Raw genomic sequence first — 18,637 nt, 5'->3', positions numbered from 1 at the left:
AAAACGTGTTCTTCTTAAAGTTAGACAAGCATGGCTTCAGTATTCCTTGAAGCCAGCACTAGGTTGCCAGGGTGTTCCGTAAGGAGGTGGCTGTACTTCAGGAAAGGGACCCTAACACAGAGATGTGAGAATTACTGGAGAACTAACACAGAAAGTCCACTCAGAGCCATAAGCAAAATGACTGGCATCAGCAGGACAGTCCTATTTGTTCCCTGCCACAGAAGTCCTGCATCAGGCTGGACTGGCCTAGACAACTACATCCTATAAAATCCATCTGAACTCCATGCCACAAAGACCTACCTTCTCCATTCCCACTGCCACAAAAAACCCTGCACCACCCCAGCTGCTACAGCATTGGCCACCCTGTGACTCAATGGAAAAGCATGTTCATATAATTGACAGTTTCAGAAGCTTTTTAATGTCCAAAAGAACTAAACCAAAGACTCTTCCTTCCTATCTCCAAGCCCCCCACAGATAAAGCTAAAGGAAACTGCAGTCAGTAGTTCTGTTACTCATTTTGTTCTGCACTGAGGAATGAATCCTACTATTTCACATAAGGAGAGGCTGAAAACATGCTGTATGGGATCTGACATACTTCCTGTGACTCAGTATACTGTGTCATAGACTTTCTGTCAATGGTCAAGTCTTTGGCAGTGAAGGAAAAGACATACATTTAATAAACATTTTTAAGACTGTTTTTTAAGTTTAAAAAAAGAAAAGCTCAAAGAAATTAATGAAAACCACAACTACTTCTGAAGGAAAACCCACAGACAGCAAGAGAACATTTTCAAAGCTTGTAATAGATCACAATTCAGTAAAAAGACACTAAAATTGAGACACAGAATAGCTCAAGCTGGAAGGGAGTCATAAGGATCACCTCCTCTCTGCTCTTTGCAGGAGTATAACTGTACACAACCATAAAATACTTCAGCTTGCTTTTAAATAACCTTAAATGTTTGATTAGGACAATAAATACAAACACCCAACGCAGGGTTAAGAAACTGTGTAGAGCAAGTAGATAAGAAAGCTGTTGCACAATATGTCTGCTGAATCTCCTATGGTCCTAGGCTTTGGATTTCAGCTTTTGGCACTGGATTCCAACAAGTCTTTTGCTTCATTTATTTTTGTTGCCAAGTAAGGTGATCCACCTGAGAAGAAAAAGGGGGAAAGAATACCATTTACACACAAGTATTAAGCACCAAATAACTTCACTCACAGCATCACTTCATTAGTCAATTTTATTAGCTCCTACTTCCTAAATAGAGATATTTCATACAACAACTTAAACAATGACATTGATATGAAGTAAACTAATTTAGTGCCATGGTTTAGATGACTGGATAGGGCTGGGTGCTAGGTTGGACTGGATGATCTTGGAGGTTTCTTCCAACCTGGTTGATTCTATGAGGAAATGTAAGAAATGTAATCAAAACCAAAAGCCACTGGAAAATAATGTGTCAGGGGGAAGGCTGAAACCTGAAATCACTTTACCTTGGTGCAAACTCGACTTGCAGTGCAATGCTGTCACAAATCTATGCCAGGTCAGCTGTCTTGAACATTCATCCAAAGCCAATAGCTATTATTTCCACTCACCCCCAAAACCTTCAGGCAACATTTTATACATAATTAGACAAAGACTCACACCCCAAAAGCCTCTCCTGTGCTAGGTGCTGGAATTAGCAGCCAGAAAATACCACATTAAAGCTATTTAAACATGGCATGCCTTCTAACTTCTAGTCCTGAACACTGGCATTGCTTTACGCTCCATCTAGCAATCCGATTACAGTTGAGACATCTTTTGGTGGGTTTGTTGTTTTGTTCTTTTAACTCTCCCCTTGAGTGCCAACCATCTGCCTACAGTCACCAAAAACAGCTTTACAAGGCCTGAATCACTAACTTAACCATTTACTACAATACACACCTGCATTTTTCACATCAGAATACGATTCCAGCAATACTGTGCACTGAACAGCCTTCTCCTGTTCGATCATATTCTTTCATTCATTCTGTTCATCAGCAAAGATCATGATAGAAGACACATGCAGAACTAGTTGCCAGCAATTGTAAAGTAAAAACAATAAAGGCAAGAGGAGAAAGTTCTTCACTGAGAGAGTCATTGGCTACTGGAATGGGCTGCCTGGGGAGGTGGTGGAGTTGCCATCCCTGGAGCTGCTCAAGGCAGGATTGGACGTGGCACTTGGTGCCATGGTCTAGCCTTGAGCTCTGTGGTAAAGGGTTGGACTTGATGATCTATGAGGTCTCTTCCAACCTTGGTGATACTGTGATATCCTTAAAGACTTCTTTAGGACATTCCTGTAGGAATCCAAGTCATGGGTAGGAGCACAGATGCACTCCAGAGGGATCTTACAGCTGCCTTCTAATACCTGAAAGGGTCCTACAGGAAGGCTGAAAAGGGACTTTTCACAAGGATGTCTAGTTACAGGACACGAGGAAATGCTTTCAAGCTGAGGGACATCAAGTTTAGACTGGATTTTAGGAAGAAGTTCTGGAGAACCAAGGTGTAACAGGTTGCCTAGGGAGGTTGTGGATGCCTCCTTCCTGGGGGTGTTCAAGGCCAGGCTGGATGAGACCTTGAGGAGCTGAGTCTAGATGAGAGACGTCCCTGCCCAGGGTGGGAAGGTTGGAGTAGATGATCGCTAAGGTCCTTTTCAACCTGAGACACTCTATGAATAATCTATGGAAAGTAATTCCATGAAGTGATGAAACAACTGGAAAAAGCAATGGGAGTTCTCTCAAGCATGTTTTCATTTTGTTTGAATGCAGCCTGAACAGGTAAGACCCAATTGGGAAAATGAGGCAAGGCAGGGGAAAGAAAGAGAACTGCCTGCTGGAAGATTTACTACATGAAGCATCACTTCTTTCAAAGAGTAAAGAAGAGAATCAAACAAACAGCAAAGCCTAAAATCTGCAACAAATGACACATCCCAAGTAACTGCTGAATGTGCATTGATTTTCTGCATGTTTGCAAGTGCAGGATCTTGAGAGTTCAAATCTGCTGGAAGTGTTTTCACTACATTTACATCCTTAAGTGTCATATTAATCTTGTAGCCCTCCAATGAGAGAAAATTCCATTTAATGATTGCCTTAGTGTTTGTTTATAATTATCTTCAAGAAAAGCCTGGATGAGGCACTTAGTGCCATGGTCTAGTTGACTGGCTAGGGCAGAGGGATAGGTTGGACTGGATGATCTTGGAGGTCTCTTCCAACCTGGTTGTTTCTATGATTCTATGGCAAGTCCAAAAAGTTTCTCTCTTCTTTTTCTGTGAGCAAACACCCTTTCATAAAATTAGTGATTGATAAATTAACCTACAATATATCAATATCAAACCTCTTTAAACTGAAGTGTAAAGATTAATAACACACCATCTTAACAGGGCTCACTGGGGACATTATAATACACACCTCTGTGTGGTTTTCATTTGTTTCTAAACACTCTGCAGTGTTTTGGATGTCAGCTAACATCTGTAACTTCTAAAATCTGCAGTTATTGCCCTTTTTTTTCTATCAGCTACAGCTGAAAAAAATAAGATTTTAAAAGAACATTCTAATGTTGAATGGTTTTTGAAAGCACATCTGTACCACTCACAGCCAGAAGAAAGCAAGATATATATGTACATATATATATATAGACAGAGAGAGAGGTAGGAAGGTAGGCAGGTAGATAGGTAGATGTAAAAGCAAACAAGACTCTCAGTGATGCCAAATGTTTAAGGTTACTCCAAGCCCTCACTGCAGCTAAGACATTATACAAGCCTTCGTATATAGCCATGCCAGAAGAGTTGCAGGGGCAGCACAGAGGCACAAATCCCTTCAACTGGTGTTCCTACTGAGAAAATGCTCCATCTTAATAGCACACAGGAGGGCTTACTACATTCATCCAAACCTACACTGTGCCCAACTGCTGGTGCATTACAGCTGTAAGAGTGGGTTGTTAAAACATATGATCTTTGTAAAGGGAGCTGACTCTTTAGGTCTGCTCAACATCCACACAGAGATTCATGGTTCTGGTTCATGTCTAAGTCCTGTTACAATAATCTGAGAAGTTAATTACAACAAGATTCTGACCCAGTAGGTACTCCAGTGGTTTAGAAGCCTTTGACCATCACTATACACTAGAAATGAAGAAGAGAATTTCTTTTCCACGTCAGTGCAGTTTGTACATTGTATGAGAAGTGTAAAATACGTACGAAATCAAATGGGACAAATTTGGAATTAAACTGAGAGCTGAAGAAAGCAAACAAAAGCATCAGCTGAACACTTACCATGCCTGGTGCCCAGTTATATCTTTTTTTTTTTCCTTAAAATGGGGTGCTGGCAGAGAGCCCTGTAATTCTGTCACTAAGATGTAGAACCCCTTCCCATTTCCCCTTTTGACTTCTGAAATACAGTGCAACTCTTCACCATCTGTTATTTCAAAGTAGAAACAGCACTGAACATATGGGCTTTCTTTCTCAACCAGCTGTAATGTAGTTGAAGTTATAATAATAGCTTTTTCTGTAAGATAAATTTACATTAAAAACCTGGCCAGCAAAGCAACAGTGCACAATCTTGCTTTTTTTCTTGCCAAGTGAATTCCAGAAAGTCTGAAATTCATCAATGATGGACTTAGTGACTGCAGAACACTTCCCCTACATGTGACCAGCCCATCTCAGTTCACAACAGTAAAGTTAGTTCATCTTTCCATTCATCCACTGGTGACAATCACTGCTGTCCATACAAGAAATGTGAGAGCACATGGCTGAAGGAAGATCAGGGCTTCCTCCTCCTTGTGATAGTTTTGTCTTAGATTTCTTAAAATCAGTCCTGGAAGGTGTCCAGAGAAGGGTGACACAGATGGTGAAAGGCCTGGAACACAAAGCCTATGAGGAGAGGCTGAGGGAGCTGGGGGTGTGCAGCCTGGAGAAGAGGAGGCTCAGGGAGGACCTCACTGCTGTCTACAACTACCTGAAGGGACACTGTAGCCAGGTGGGAGTTGGCCTCTTCTCCCAGGCAACCAGCAACAGAACAAGGGGACACAGTCTCAAGTTGTGCTGGGGGAAGTCTAGGCTGGATGTTAGGAGGAAGTTGTTGGCAGAGAGAGTGATTGGCATTGTAATGGGCTGCCCAGGGAGGTGGTGGAGTCACCATCCCTGGAGGTGTTGAAGAAAAGCCTGGCTGAGGCACTTAGTGCCATGGTCTAGTTGAGTGGCTAGGGCTGGGTGCTAGGTTGGAGTGGATGATCTTGGAGGTCTCTTCCAACCTGGCTAATTCTATGATTCTATAAAAATGTTACAGCTAGGGTTTTTTTTTTGCCTTCTTATTTTTCTTAACGTGATTTTTTTGAAGTGTGAAAGACTGCTCCCTAAGCTCACAGTTTTAACTGAAGCAGCGCGAGTAGAGAAAATAACATTAAAGAAAGAGGCATAAAACTATGGTTCATAAAGCTGAGTTTATCTGAAAGAAGACACACAGAAGCTCAAGTCTATAAATAAACAATCCACAGTGACAGTCATTGTGGTTATTTATACAACCAGTAAACTGCAAGCATCTCATTTAAGCCTCTTCCTTTCCAGCTTTAAAGAACTGTTTACCTTTATCGGGATGATTCAAAATCATGATTCTTCTATGGGCTGTTCTGATTTGGGCCTTGCCAGCAGATGGACTGCAAAAACAAATGCAAGTGGTTACCATCCATGCCACGGCACTCAGGCTATAAATTAAGATTGTACTGGCTTGAAAAATAATTAACATTTGAGGTTTTCACCATCTTGTGGACAAAACATAAAACTGCACCTCCGAGGAAACAATAACAAAGCCATGTGAGACGCACTGAGAATGACATGGGGTTTCAAAAAGCCTGTGCATTTGACACTTACACTGCAGGTAGGGTTGGTTTTTTTAATGCAATACATCCACTCGTTTAAAATAAACAATTACTGGGGGGGGGGGGGGGGGGGGGGGGAGAAAAGGAAAGAAAAAACCAACAAAAGAAAAAAAATTAAGAAAAGGAAAAAAACTAAAAAGAAAAAGGAAAAAATGAGAAAAAGAGAAGAAAAAGAAAGAAAAGGAAAAAGAAAAAACCAGAGAGAGAGAGAGAGAGAAAAAACCAGAGAGAGAGAGAGAGAGAGAAAAAACCAGAGAGAGAGAGAGAGAGAGAAAAAACCAGAGAGAGAGAGAGAGAGAGAAAAAACCAGAGAGAGAGAGAGAGAGAAAAAACCAGAGAGAGAGAGAGAGAGAGAAAAAACCAGAGAGAGAGAGAGAGAGAGAAAAAACCAGAGAGAGAGAGAGAGAGAGAAAAAACCAGAGAGAGAGAGAGAGAGAGAAAAAACCAGAGAGAGAGAGAGAGAAAAAACCAGAGAGAGAGAGAGAGAAAAAACCAAACCAGAAAGAGAGAGAAAAAACCAAACCAGAAAGAGAGAGAAAAAACCAAACCAGAAAGAGAGAGAAAAAACCAAACCAGAAAGAGAGAGAAAAAACCAAACCAGAAAGAGAGAGAAAAAACCAAACCAGAAAGAGAGAGAAAAAAAAACCAGAAAGAGAGAGAAAAAAAAACCAGAAAGAGAGAGAAAAAAAAACCAGAAAGAGAGAGAAAAAAAAACCAGAAAGAGAGAGAAAAAAAAACCAGAAAGAGAGAGAAAAAAAAACCAGAAAGAGAGAGAAAAAAAAAACCAGAAAGAGAGAGAAAAAAAAACCAGAAAGAGAGAGAAAAAAAAACCAGAAAGAGAGAGAAAAAAAAACCAGAAAGAGAGAGAAAAAAAAACCAGAAAGAGAGAGAAAAAAAAACCAGAAAGAGAGAGAAAAAAAAACCAGAAAGAGAGAGAAAAAAAAAACCAGAAAGAGAGAGAAAAAAAAACCAGAAAGAGAGAGAAAAAAAAACCAGAAAGAGAGAGAAAAAAAAACCAGAAAGAGAGAGAAAAAAAAACCAGAAAGAGAGAGAAAAAAAAACCAGAAAGAGAGAGAAAAAAAAACCAGAAAGAGAGAGAAAAAAAAACCAGAAAGAGAGAGAAAAAAAAACCAGAAAGAGAGAGAAAAAAAAACCAGAAAGAGAGAGAAAAAAAAACCAGAAAGAGAGAGAAAAAAAAACCAGAAAGAGAGAGAAAAAAAAACCAGAAAGAGAGAGAAAAAAAAACCAGAAAGAGAGAGAAAAAAAAACCAGAAAGAGAGAGAAAAAAAAACCAGAAAGATAGAGAAAAAAAAACCAGAAAGAGAGAGAAAAAAAAACCAGAAAGAGAGAGAAAAAAAAACCAGAAAGAGAGAGAAAAAAAAACCAGAAAGAGAGAGAAAAAAAAACCAGAAAGAGAGAGAAAAAAAACCAGAAAGAGAGAGAAAAAAAAACAGAAAGAGAGAGAAAAAAAACCAGAAAGAAAGAGAGAGAAAAAAAACCAGAAAGAGAGAGAGGAAAAAAAACCAGAAAGAGAGAGAGGAAAAAAAACCAGAAAGAGAGAGAGAAAAAAACCAGAAAGAGAGAGAAAAAAAACCAGAAAGAGAGAGAAAAAAAACCAGAAAGAGAGAGAAAAAAAACCAGAAAGAGAGAGAAAAAAAACCAGAAAGAAAGAGAGAGAAAAAAAACCAGAAAGAGAGAGAGAAAAAAAAACCAGAAAGAGAGAGAAAAAAAACCAGAAAGAGAGAGAAAAAAAACCAGAAAGAGAGAGAAAAAAAACCAGAAAGAGAGAGAAAAAAAACCAGAAAGAAAGAGAGAGAAAAAAAACCAGAGAGAGAGAGAAAAAAAAAAACCAGAAAGAGAGAAAAGAAAAAACCAGAAAGAGAGAAAAAAAAAACAGAAAGAGAAAAAAAGAGAAAAAGAGAAGCTGGTTGTTCTTATTATTAAATGCATAAACCACTTTCTCCCCCCTTCCTAGAAAAACAGGTACACAAGCAGTGAAAAAACCAACAAATATTTAGTATCAGCATGTTTTGTTCTAGTGTAAATATTTTTATAGCTGCTATAGGTAATTGTTTCTGCTGGGGCCTCAAAAAAAACCCAAACCTCTGTGTATTTGTTATTTCTCACAAAGCTGCTCACAGACATGCTGATTTACAAGTGCTACATAATGCTGTTTCCTTCAGTGACAGAGACATAAAATATGTACTTGGCCTAAATTAAATATGTACCTTACCAGACAAATAACCGCTTATGGATGTGGTCTGCCGACAGAGTGAGGCTACCCCATGCAAATGGACAGGTGGAATGGTTTAGGGGTTTGTTAGCAGTTCAACATGCAGAAATGAATCAGTTTTTTCCACTTCAGGTGACTTCCTAACCAGTGACTGTTCAATTAATTATTTTTTGGAGATACAGTTTGAATGCAAAGTTCCTGAGGTAAACAAACTCTAATTCTTGTTCTGTCACAGGGAGATGATGGCATGTTGCAAAAATAGCTCAATACTTCGATGGGAGCTAATGGCATCCTGGCCTGCATCAGGAACAGTGTGGCCTGTAGGACAAGGGAGGTTATTCTGCCCCTGGACTCAGCACTGCTCAGGCCACACCTTGAGTGCTGTGTCCAGTTCTGGGCCCCTTGATTCAAGAGAGATGTTGAGGTGTTGGAGCATGTCCAGACTAGGGCAATGAAGCTGGTGAAGGGCCTGGAACACAAACCCTACGAGGAGAGGCTGAGGGCGCTGGGGGTGTTTAGGCTGGAGAAGAGGAGGCTCAGGGGGGACCTCATTGCTGTCTGCAACTACCTGAAGGGAGGTTGTAGCCAGGTGGGGTTGGTCTCTTCTGCCAGGCAACCAGCAACAGAACAAGGGGACACAGTCTCAAGTTGTGCTGGGGGAAGTCTAGGCTGGATGTTAGGAGGAAGTTGTTGGCAGAGAGAGTAATTGGCATTGGAATGGGCTGCCCAGGGAGGTGGTGGAGTCACCATCCCTGGAGGTGTTCAAGAAAAGCCTGTATGAGGGACTTAGTGCCCTGGTCTAGTTCAGTGGCTAGGGCTGGGTGCTAGGTTGGCCTGGATGATCTTGGAGGTCTCTTCCAACCTGGTTGATTCTATGATTCTACCAAAACCCCTGTGATTGCACAAGATGGTTATTAGAGAATAACACTTGGAATATGTTATAGGTCACCATTAAATGCTCACTTTTCTCATGGCTTGTATTTATTATTTATACTGCTCATCAATATTCAGCACTTGAAATAATGAAAAAAGCCTTTGCCTCAAAATTTAATATGGACTTGGAAGTGATGACATAGAGGACAAGTGTTACAGTAATAAGGTCAGGCCTAGACCAATCTGGTTTGTGCATTTGTGCACACCCTGGCATTTTCTGTCATGCATTAAAACAAGGAAAAAACCTGTTTAAACAATGGCAATGTTTCCTATGAAGATGTTAGCTGTGCTTTTTACACAATGAAAGGGTCAGTTCTTTAACTTTCATCCAATCTGATTAACTCTTGATATTTGCAAGTCTAGTCAAACACAAGCAGTGTCAATGTTTCCAGTGCAGGCTCACACACTATTACAATTAATAACTAAAGGAGACCTATTTCAGATGTAATGAAACTTCAGATGCATACAGGAGCAGTGATTCAGGCTGGGCATCACCACTGTGAACATGCTTTAATGAGCTGCCATGTGCTACTCTGGAATATGACTGAGTTTGCCCTTATAAAGTGAAAAGGCTAATACACTATCAAACTCAAAGGCCAAAGGAAACATTTCTAAAGAGCACTGCTATAAATCTCTTAGGCAATGAGCATGTATGCAGTATTTCAAATAAACTTAATGTTTCCTTTTACAGGTTCTTTAAATGAATGCTAAAGCTGCATACAAACAGCACACTGAACAGGACTTTAAGTCCCACTTTTTACCACCTGAAATAACTTCTTCTGAGGAGAATTTAAATCATCTCCTTTATCTATTTTTTCCTTTTTATTTAACCTTAAAATGCAAAACTGCTCTAAACCATAAATAAGAAATCTATTATCTGAAGTCAGGTCTCTTTCTCTCATATGGAAAATCATCAGTCACTGTTTGCTTTACATGAAGGTGTGTGCTACCACTGGCCATTTTTAAATATGCAAAAAAAAAAATCTTATTGAATACTCAGCCTGGAAATCATCTGCCATATTTACTCTAAATCATAGAATCAACCAGGTTGGAAGAGACCTCCGAGATCATCCAGTCCAACCTAGCACCCAGCCCTAGCCAGTCAACTAGACCATGGCACTAAATGACAGGTCTCTCTAAGTATTGCATGTTTGGAACATGGCACAACTTTTAAAACCCAAATAAATCAGAGTGGGGTAAAAAATAATAATAATAATAATAATAATAATAATAATATAACATACCTATGGAAAAAAAACCCAAGCAAAATGGATTTGTTTTCACTGTATGTTAGTATAATCTGCAGTATTATTTTTCTCAAGGGCTTTCTGGTTTGTTTTTTGAAGACCACACCATGTGATTGCACTACTCAGCACAGTATGCACTATACTGATTATTTCTAGACTACCAATCCACCATTGCAATGCTACCATCCCTTCAAGCCAAACACAAGTCACACGTTTTATTACCATTTTATTGGTTGCTTTTTAGCTTAAGCGGGATACTAGAATGGTTCACAAGCCACTAGAAGTCTTTTTAAAAGTTATGATCTTGGCAAGAGTATTTCATATTCTCCCAACATGCATTTTCTTCATTCAATACACACCAAACAAAAACATTATCAATGCAGCACACTTACCTTACACCTAAAATAAGACCAGCTTCTCGCCTACTCATTTTCTGCTCAAATCCTCCTTTATAATATGATGAAAGACTCTAAAAAGAAGAAAGGGAAAACAAGCAATAATCAGTTTCATGTACAAGGTGCCAGGACCTAAACTGTATTTCATAGAATCAACCAGGTTGGAAGAGACCTCCAAGATCATCCAGGCCAACCTAGCACCCAGCCCTAGCCACTCAACCAGACCATGGCACTGAGTGCCTCAGCCAGGCTTCTCTTGAACACCTCCAGGGATGGTGCCTCCACCACCTTCCTGGGCAGCCCATTCCAATGCCAATCACTCTCTCTGGCAACAAATTCCTCCTAATATCCAGCCTATATTCCCTTGGCACAACCTGAGACTGTGTCCCCTTGTTCTCTTGCTGGGACTTGTCCAGAACTTTACATTCATCTATAATTTATTTTGAAGGCATGAAATGACTACAAACCAGCTAATATGAAACAACTTCTTCTGAGCATTAACACATACAAAATCCAGGTTAAAAATAACTATCTGTGTTTTTACAATCTTCCACTGCTAATAGGAGATATTAATAGCTACAACCATTAAAATCCTGCCTTCAGGCAAAAGAAGTCCAGATTCAAAGTACATACTAGCTGAGTGGTATAATGTCTGTACTAGAGAGGGCAGGAGAGGGAAAGAGGGAATTGTGTTCAGAACATGTTTGGTACCATCACAACAGAAAATGACAGAAGTCACAATATTTCATCATCCCAGGAATTATGAACAGTCACTCTAAAGTCCAGATATTTCTATGAAGGAAGGAGGTAAAGCCAACAATAATAGGATAGGAAGAGATAAATATATTACACTGATGAAGATCTACATGGTGGGGTTTTTTTTTTCACATATAGAAATCTTACTTCAAAAAAATGTATATATCAAATGCATACTCTGAAAATTAAACAGAGATTAACAAAACCAACCAAAAAGGTGTCACACAAGGTCACAGTGTCTGCTCTTGGACATCTCTGAGCTACAGAACACTGAAAAACAGCGGAGTATATGGAGAAATCCTAACCAACTCTTGCTTTCTTATCTTTCCCTAAGGCACCAATGATGGTGATCAGATACAGGATCTTAAGCTCACTGGCACATAACACTTTAGTCACTGTTTTAAGAAAGGAAATTATATGAGTAGAAGAACAACACTAAAGAGGTGGTGATGGAATGATTTACTGTAAATCATCTGAACAATTAGTTGTCACAGTGAATGGGTTGAAAATAAATCTATTTCTCAAGCAAATAATCTTCTTTTTTTTTTAAATTAAAAATCAAATCAGAGCTCCTGAACCCCCACTGGTGGTTAGCAGTGATCTCCTCAATGCAAATACTTCTATAAGAGTTGAGGACTAGCCCATTGCTACACAAGTAATACTCTATGCTGTGTAAGTCCCAGAGGTAACAACAGATAGAGCTCCAAAACAGCCTGCCTTTGGGAAGTGGAGCAAAGATATCACTCGACAAGATGCAAGTTTTTTCCTCAATGCAAAACCTATCAACTGGGGAAAAATATGCTTTGTCACTATCAAAGGGAAGTCTGGCCTGAAAGATGAGATTATTTTTAAGTGTTACTTTTATCCCCAAGGAAAAATACGTCTGGCACTCAATAAAACACTTTTCTTGCTAAATATATCCATTCACATTCAACGTGAATTTTGCCTTATGTTTATGCAAACTCTTACATAATTCCAAAAGCAGTAAAGCATTTGAATGCTCTGTGACATCTAAGCAAAGCCTTTAATTAAGCTTAGGAGCAACACTCGCCCTAAGGCATGATTCAGAATTACTTCACCTCTTGCTACCATGAAGTTGCAAGCAGCCACCAGAAAGTTTTTTTTTGTAGTGTGCTGTAACAATCTGAAATTAATTTTATCTTCTTTCTACCTCAAACCATACATGCAACAATGGCTAACACTACAGGCATCAAAGCTGAAACAATAATAGAATCATAGAATCAACCAGGTTGGAAGAGACCTCCAAGATCATCCACTCCAACCTAGCACCCTGCCCTAGCCACTCAACTAGACCATGGCACCGAGTGCCTCATCCAGGCTTTTCTTGAAGACCTCAAGGGACATAACAAAACTCTGCTCAGGAACCTGCTACAGGGTAAAAGAGAACAGGTATCCAATAGTGTACACTGACATTTTAGGTTAGAGTATCTAAGACTAAAGGAACACACAGGCTTTCTTCAGTCCTTTGAGAGGAAATGATGCTAATGATTTAATGGCTACCAGATAACACCCTTGAGGAGTCAGAACTGCAGAGATATTTGCAATGATTCTGACAATTACTACAGCCAGGAGAAAAAAAGCACTGTTCAATGTGCTCTGAAAGACTTTCCAGAACTTCTCCCAAAGCAGCTTAGGTGCAGATGGATTTCTGAAAAGGTTAATTCTTATCTGCCCTTCCAAAGTCTGGCATATAACTCTAATAGCAGAGGACACTGGTTCACTATTCATGTAGAGAACAGCACTATTTCAATTATCTCTAATGTGGTTTGTCTCTCTTCTCTGTAGATTTAATCCAAAATACTATTTGAAAGAAGAGAATAGTGAGGGATGGCTACAGGCTTAAATTCAGAAATACAGTGTTCTAACCTTTGGAAAGCCTTGATTCAATTCACTTCCAAGAGATATGAAAAAATTAATACTACTGTTATGTGTCCTTTGGAACGCAAGCAAAAAAACACTCTGTTGAATTGGTCATCGAGAAAGAACATTTTCTTCTATGAATTGAAGCATGTGGCAAGAATAATCAACTCTTAAATTACAATCTTAATCATAGAATCAACCAGGTTGGAAGAGACCTCCAAGCTCATCCAGTCCAACCTAGCACCCAGCCCTAACCAGTCATCTAGACCATGGCACTAAGTGCCTCATCCAGTCTCTTCTTGAACAGCTCCAGGGACGGTGCCTCCACCACCACCCCCCGGGCAGCCCATTCCAATGGGAAACCCAAACAGAACTAAAAGCAAAAGGAAATTGGACATAAAAGTTATTTTCCCCATTGGTTTCAGTATGGGGAAGAAATACTGAGTCTTCATTTCAGGAAACATCCTGGCAAACTTCTAGTTCCCTAATGAAAGCACTTTGGTATGCTATTCGAATTAAAGCAATTTCCCCCCCTAGCTTTAAATTCCAAGTAATGGCTGCAATGAAATGAAATAACATGCAGATATTTTTCTGCTATGAGAGCTCCTCAATGACCAGGCAGTTCTAGACACTTAATTGTTTGTGCCCTGCTGTGCTGCCCCTCCAATAGATATTGGCATAGCTGAAGCATCATGTGAGAACCAATATCTGCAATGGTGAGCATTATTCCAGTTGTATGTAGAAGTCTTCTGCTGCTTCTTCCTGATCAGGCAGTCTATAGCAAACACCTACCACAGCACTACCTGCCTTGGCCTGTCTGCTAATCCCAACCCACAAATTCCCAGATAGTTCATCATCCATTCCTAGGAAGAGCGCCTTTTATTCTTGATACACTCTTACATATTGGGCAACTCTTCTCTCTTGCCTCTCCTAAAAAGCCTGTAGAACTCCAGCCATGTGAGCTCTCCCACTGGGAGAGTACTGAAACCATGATTATTTATTAAGCCAGGCTATTGCATTAAAAACTCTGTACTGAAATAAACACTCAAGTCAGCTCTCCATTTCTCTGAAGAATTTGAGTAGGGGGCTACCATTTAATTTACTTCATTCCCTTGCAATTTGATACTGTTTAGCATCTTACATAAGGAAATCCTGCTTTATTGCACTGGTTTGAGGCAAGTTGGAATATTTTAATGAGAGAAGTTAGATCATTGGATGTGAAAAGAAAGTAATATCATTCACTGGTTTGCTAAGAGAAATAAAAAACTGAAATGTAAATACTCTTTCTCAGTCTGGTCTGTGTTGCTGGACCAAAATCACTTCCTATTAACTCCACTGTATCTTTCCATTAATCCTGGCTAACAGAAAACAACACAAACTTTGTTGCTTCTTTTGTTTGTCTGTCTGGGAGATAGAAAGGGAGGGAGAGAAGGGTAGTTTTGAGCACTTCAGGGCAGTTTCCTTTGTCCAGGAGGCAGTTTGGATTTATGTATTATTCCCAACTGGTATATAATTGTATATATGATCTTACTTCCAAGCCATTTGAGCTAGTCTGGTAAATTTCAACAGTGAGGGGGGGAAATTCCTTACCCACATCACTAAACACATTCTATCAATAGATCAGGTGGAAGAACAGAAAACAGCTGGACTTGCTCTCCAAATATTTATTCACTACTGCAAGTTTTCACAAAAGGCAGTCAGCTAAGGGAATCCAATTCATTCCCATCATGGCATATTCCAAGATACTTTTTTGAGGCATAGAGCAAGGAAAGCATAATCATTGTTTCCATGCCAGGTAAGAGAGTCAAAACTCCATAACTGAGACCATCCATCATATTATGTAAAGTAGTGAATTTTTCTGACAAGGCTGTGTGTTGTTCCACCACAATGACAGCCTTCCATTGAACAGGTAATAAATGCTGGAAGAAGGGGAAAAAAACCCCAACTAAAAACCACCATATCAAAAATACCATCAAAAAATCCCCAATGAAACAGCATGGCAGCTGTCACTAGTGCTGTTCCCCAGGGGTTAGTGCTGGGCCCAGTCCTCTTCAATATCTTTATTGATGATCTGGATGAGGGGATTGAGTCCAGCATCAGTAAGTTTGCAGATGACACCAAGCTAGGAGCAGGTGTGGAGCTGTTGGAAGGTAGGAGAGCCCTGCAGAGGGACCTGGACAGGCTGGATGGGTGGGCAGAGGCCAATGGGATGAGATTTAAAAAGGCCAAGTGCAGGGTTCTGCACTTTGGCCACAACAACCCCAAGCAGCACTACAGGCTGGGGATAGAGCAGCTGGAGAGCAGCCAGGCAGAAAAGGGACGTGGGGGCACTGGTAGAGAGTAGGCTGAAGATGAGGCAGCAGTGTGCCCAGGTGGCCAAGAGAGCCAATGGCATCTTGACCTGCATCAGGAACAGTGTGGCCAGTAGGACAAGGGAGGTTATTCTGCCCCTGTACTCAGCACTGCTCAGGCCACACCTTGAGTGCTGTGTCCAGTTCTGGGCTCCTCAATTCAAGAGAGATGTTGAGGTGCTGGAAGGTGTCAAGAGAAGGGCGACAAAACTGGTGAGGGACCTGGAACACAAACTGAGGGAGCTGGGGTTGTTTAGCCTGGAGAAGAGGAGGCTCAGGGGTAACCTCATTGCTGTCTGCAACTACCTGAAGGGAGGTTGCAGCCAGGTGGAGTTGGTCTCTTCTCCCAGACAACCAGCAACAGAACAAGGGGACACAGTCTCAAGTTGTGCCAGGGTAAGTCTAGGCTGGATGTTAGGAGGAAGTTGTTGGCAGAGAGAGTGATTGGCATTGGAATGGGCTGCCCAGGGAGATGGTGGAGTCACCATCCCTAGGGGTGTTCAAGAAAAGCCTGGATGAGGCACTTGATGAGAATCTAGTTGACTGGCTAGGGCTGGGTGCTAGGTTGGACTGGATGATCTTGAAGGTCACTTCCAACCTGGTTGATTCTATGATTCTAAACAAGGAAGCATCCCTGGCATTTGTAACATCACTAACAAAGCTAGGCTCCAACTAGAAGAAATCATTGTTTCTCTGAGAACAGCATTATGACTTGTCACAGAGGTGAAATGGCAAGGTTTCCTTCTCTATCTTTGTTCACTGGAAAAAAAAGATAAGGTAGAAAACTGCAGGACCAAATTAAAGCAACATTTAAATTTTCTATCATAAAATGATTACTTTATAATTGCTCAATTTGACCTCACCCAAGTCATTTATTAGCGAGCAGGAAGAAAGGATAAACAGCATCTGGATTTGTATTGCAAATGAGAGGGAGAACAGGAGATGTGCAAGTTGGGGGAGGAAGAGCAGGAGCTTACAGAGGGAACTAACTAGCCTTTAAAGACAGTTGCTTCAGCCTCTGAAAAATGGAGATGATGAAGAAAAGAATTTGACTCCAGAAAGCTGGAGTGACTACTGAAAATTACAGAAACCAAGTTAGGTGCCTCCAAACACCGTGGGAAACCAGGAAAGTAATGCTATGCCTAGACATTAAACATCATGAGCTGTTTTCCAGTAAAGCATAAGCAGAAGTATTGACTGCTTGATTTCCTTTGTCAGGATAGTTTAGAAGGCAACATGCTGTAAAGAAACATGTCAGAAGTGCTAATCCACAATTTATACTCAACAGCTCCAATTATCTAAACAAAATCACCACTAAAATAACCAGCTTGGACAATAAGCACTTATGTATGATTTCTGTACCTAAGGTTTTCTCTATTGTTATTTCCTGTTACGACATCCAGTTGGCAGCTGGCACTAGTTGTGTTCCCCAAGGATCAGTGCTGGGCCCAGTCCCCTTCAATATCTTTATTGATGATCTGGATGAGGGGATTGAGTCCAGCATCAGTAAGTTTGCAGATGATGCCAATCTAGGAACAGGTGTGGAGCTGTTGGAAGGTAGGAGAGCCCTGCAGAGGGACCTGGACAGGCTGGATGGGTGGGCAGAGGCCAATGGGATGAGATTTAAAAAGGCCAAGTGCAGGGTTCTGCACTTTGGCCACAACAACCCCAAGCAGCACTACAAGCTGGGGACAGAGTGTTTGGAAAGCAGCCAGAAGGAAAGCAGTGTCCCCAGGTGGCCAGGAGAGCCAATGGCTTCCTGGCCTGCATCAGGAGCAGTGTGGCCAGTAGGCAAGGGAGGTTATTCTGCCCCTGTACTCAGCACTGGTCAGGCCACACCTTGAGTGCTGTGTTCAGTTCTGGGCTCCTCAATTCAAGAGAGATGTTGAGGTGCTGGAACCTGTCCAGAGAAGGGCAACAAAGCTGGTGAGGGGCCTGGAACACAAACCCTACGAGGAGAGGCTGAGGGAGCTGGGGGATGTTTAGCCTGGAGAAGAGGAGGCTCAGTGGGGACCTCATTGCTGTCTACAACTACCTGAAGGGAGGCTGTAGCCAGGTGGGGGTTGGTCTCTTCTCCCAGTCAACCAGCAACAGAACAAGGGGACACAGTCTCAAGTTGTGCTGGGGGAAGTCTAGGCTGGATGTTAGGAGGAAGTTGTTGTCAGAGAGAGTGATTGGCATTGGAATGGGCTGCCCAGGGTGGAGGCACCATCCCTGGAGGTGTTCAAGAAGAGACTGGCTGAGGCACTTAGTGCCATGGTCTGGTTGAGTGGCTAGTGCTGGGTGCTAGGTTGGACTGGATGATCTTGGAGGTCTCTTCCAACCTGGTTGATTCTATGATTCTAATTATTAAAGGGAGAAGAGAAGCAACTTGGAAAAAGTACAATCTAACAAAGTAGTATCTATGGAGTATTGAAGAACAAATAACCCTGGCTAAGAATTATACAAGGATCTTAAACTATGACTGTGGAAGAAAAACATTATCACTACCCTCACAAATATACATGTGACAAACACACATTGGCTAAATGCCAATAGGAAAATAGTTTTTACTGTATTCAGCAGATCTCATCTTACACTAATAACTTGTACTTTCAAGTTCAGAAACACGATAGCAGGGGAAAGATAGTCTATTTGAAATCAACATACAGTGGACATCGGAAGGACAACAGACATCATCTACCTGAACCTGAGTAAGGCATATGACTCTGTCCCACATAACATCCTGGTCACCAAACTGGAAAAACACAGATTTGGTGGGTGAACCACTTGCTGGATAAGGAATTGGCTGGATTACTGCACACAGACAGTGGTGATCAGCAGCACAATGTCCACCTGGAGACAAGTAGCATCCCTCAGGGGTCAGTGCTGGGACCAATGCTGCTTAACATCTTTGTCAGCAATATGGACAGAGGAATTGAGTGCAGCCTCAGCAAGTCTGCAGATGACACCAAGCT

The 18,637-nt window shown here is 41.1% G+C and overlaps 1 protein-coding gene across 1 annotated transcript in view; it reads right to left on the bottom strand.

The window, feature by feature from the left end:
* Positions 1-780: 780 nt before the first annotated feature.
* The window catches only part of DNAJC15 (DnaJ heat shock protein family (Hsp40) member C15), a 33,723-nt gene continuing 15,866 nt past the window's right edge, over positions 781-18,637 (bottom strand). Inside the window, exons 4-6 of the mRNA XM_064174925.1 lie at positions 10,690-10,766; positions 5,592-5,662; positions 781-1,148 (exon numbers count right to left, since the gene is read on the bottom strand). Coding sequence (XP_064030995.1) covers positions 1,078-1,148; positions 5,592-5,662; positions 10,690-10,766 — 219 coding nt within the window. The 3' untranslated portion in view covers positions 781-1,077. The remainder of the gene's footprint in view (positions 1,149-5,591; positions 5,663-10,689; positions 10,767-18,637) is intronic.

The sequence above is a fragment of the Pogoniulus pusillus genome, chromosome 3 (assembly GCF_015220805.1).
Source record: "Pogoniulus pusillus isolate bPogPus1 chromosome 3, bPogPus1.pri, whole genome shotgun sequence".
NCBI classification, from domain to species: domain Eukaryota; kingdom Metazoa; phylum Chordata; class Aves; order Piciformes; family Lybiidae; genus Pogoniulus; species Pogoniulus pusillus.
This window is presented reverse-complemented; position numbering and strand designations above follow the sequence as displayed.